Source organism: Bidens hawaiensis, unplaced genomic scaffold (genome assembly GCF_021521415.1).
Source record: "Bidens hawaiensis isolate Kalapana, Puna unplaced genomic scaffold, B.hawaiensis_p1.1 tig00000905_1, whole genome shotgun sequence".
Lineage (NCBI taxonomy): Eukaryota > Viridiplantae > Streptophyta > Magnoliopsida > Asterales > Asteraceae > Bidens > Bidens hawaiensis.
The window spans coordinates 1837159-1840073 of record NW_027491053.1 but is presented as its reverse complement, the minus strand read 5'-3'; the positions used below and the strand labels follow the sequence as shown (position 1 = coordinate 1840073).

At 37.1% G+C, this 2915-nt stretch overlaps 1 protein-coding gene across 1 annotated transcript; it reads right to left on the bottom strand.

Annotated features, from left to right (window-relative positions):
* Nucleotides 1-1712: 1712 nt before the first annotated feature.
* LOC143547894 (uncharacterized) lies at nt 1713-2225 on the bottom strand. Its single transcript, XM_077039200.1, has one exon. The coding sequence runs from the start codon at nt 2223-2225 to the stop codon at nt 1713-1715; it is 513 nt and encodes a 170-aa protein (XP_076895315.1).
* Nucleotides 2226-2915: the final 690 nt, after the last annotated feature.

Sequence of the window (2915 nt, the reverse complement as noted above, 5' to 3'; positions counted from 1 at the left end):
GAAGGATATTAAAGACAAGGCCCGAGCCCCTCCTTGTCTGCTTTTTGGCTGGTCTTATTCGATACGGTTGTAAGTTTGAAAATTTTACTTTATTGCCATGTGGTCATGGTCTTTTGAGCAATTTTAGTTTTACGTTTTAAGACAATGAATAGTTTAATGTGCAGGGATCCTGAGTTTCAAGACGAAGCCTTAACTATTCTTAGTTTGTTTAGGAAAACTCTTTAATATCTCTGATGGAGGGATCCCGAGTTTCAGGACGAAGTCAGAGATATTAACCTTGATTGATATAATGACAACCTTTTGGTTTTACTTATATATGTCTCATTTTATTGTTAAAGGATATTAATAAAAGTGTTGATTGAAAAAACACTTAGAAGGATAGCTTTTCACCACATAGCTAGAAAAGTAAATAAATGATCAAACCTGTCTGTGCAGGATAAGGTTTAGCTTTATAGGCACTAGGAATCTTGATGTCTTGAAAGGAATCCATTATCATAATCTTTATTTTGGGTTGAACCTTAAGATCCTGCAAAATATGTTTAGATATAACCAAGGTGATCAAGTGATCTTGAGGATCCTGGGAAAATCCCAAAATAGGTTTGACCACAAAGATCCTAGGAAAAATCCCAATTGTAAAATATTTGATCGGAAAGCTCTTGGGGAAAATCCCAAAAGTAACTTTGAACTTTGAGTTAACACATAAGTGTTAAATACTTGGGACAAGCCAAACGTGAGGAACATGAAGACGTCAAAACCTTATGTAAATACTTGGGACAAGCCAAACGTGAGTGACATGAATATGTCAAAACCTTATGTAAATATATGGGACAAGCCACGATTGTATAACTTGTTCATGTTATTCCATTGATAATATACTTAAGGGTCCACCACTCAACCAACAATAACAAAATTGTCAAAACCATTAAGATGATAAGGGCTCGCCGTCTTGAATTACATGTGGACAACGCATGCTCCTGGCGAGGTGTTTAAACCTAATTCTTAGAAAGGTGAAAACCTTTAAACCTTAGAAGGGATTAGAACCTTAAACGTAAAGAGGTGGCCAAACCCCTAGGAATGCATTCACTTCTTAGTCGGGATCCCGATTCTGCAAAACACTTGAACCTTTGTGAGGGTGGGTGTTAGATCTGCTAACACCCTTCCAATGCTTAAGTCAGTAATGGGATTCAAAAATAATATAAATAAATAATTGAAATAGTAAGGTTAGGATACATACCATACCAAGTTAGAAACAAAACTCTAACTTACACAAAGTTGAGTTTAAGATGAACAGCATTCCAGGATCTCAGCAGGATCCTGCCATCCATAGCAGATAGCTAATATGCTCTATTTCCTGCTTCAGCTTCTATCTTATATGGCCTTCCAATTTGGGTGCCAATTTTCCATCCTTGGGATCCGTTGTATTATGAAATGTCTTTCTTTATACCAAATCTCCTACTTGAAATCTTCTGACCCTAGCATTCTTGTTATATGACTTGGTGATTCTTTGTTGATATGCTGCCATACGAATCCTCGCGGAATCCTTTAGTTCATCTACAGTGCCAACATCATCGACAAGATCCTGATTGTTGGTTTCAGGATTCTAGAGGTAGGATCTTACAGTAGGGATCACCATTTCAGTTGGAATCATCGCTTCGGTCCCAAACACTAAAGAGAAAGAAGTTTGCCTTATTGCATTCTTTGTGTAGTTCGATCTACCCATAATACAAATGGTAGTTATTCGGTCCATTTTCCTTCTTTGTACCCAGTTTCTTCTTCAAGTTGTTGACGGTGATTTTGTTTGAAGATTCTGCTTGTCCATCGGCTTGAGGGTGTACTGGAGTGGAAGTGATCAACATGATACCCCATGTAGTACAAAAGTCGGTGGTTCTTTTGCCAATGAATTGAGACCCATTATAACAGATGATTTCAGCTAGGATTCCGAAGCACGTCAGGATATTTCTTTTGATGAAAGATATCACTCCTTGTTCTCTAACTTGGGCAAATGCTTCAACTTCAATCCATTTGGAAAAGTAATATGTCATTTCTAACATGAAAACTTTTCCTTTTGGGGCTGTTGGTAATTTAGCCACATTATGCATCCCGCATTTCAAGAAAGGACATGGAGATACTATCGGATGGATAGGCTCAGGCGGTTGATGAAGAATGTTGTTATGTCTTTGACAGGCATCACACTTTTGAGCATATATCATTGCATCTTTCCACATGGTTGGCCAATAATAACCGGTCCTAAGTATCTATGAGAACAAGGATCGGCCTCCAGTGTGATTCCCACAGTCTCCTTCGTGGATAACTTTTTGGACTTTTTGTATTTCAGGATCCTTAAGACATCTAAAGTATGGACCTGCAAGGGATTTGTTATAGAGAATATCGTTCAAAATAACGAATTAAGATACCTTCCTATGAAAGGATTTAGGATTCTCATCCTTAGGAATTTCGTTGTGTTGCAAATAATTTTTGATAGATCGAACCTAGGATTCCTGATTAATTTGAGAATCCTGATCAGCATCATATTCAGTATCTGTTACTTCATTAACTTGGGGGGTCTCACTCAGCTGCTTCTCTTATTACATTCTTTTCATTAAGTGAAGGCATATATGTGGCAGGATTCAGGATATGTATGATCTGAATTTTTATTTCTATCAGGATCCTGAAGCAGATCCAAGATTTTCCAAAGCATCTGCCTTAGCATTTTCCTCCTTAGGTACATGTTCAATGACAAAGGAATCGAATTTTTCTACCAGATTTTTAACTATTAGAAGATATTCGGTTAGTTTTTCACTCTAACAGCATAGTTGCCGTTGAAGTGGTTAGCAAGCAATAGTAAATCCACAAAAACATTTTATATTTTTAACTTTTAAATCCTTAGATAACTGAAGGCCAGCAATTAAAGCTTT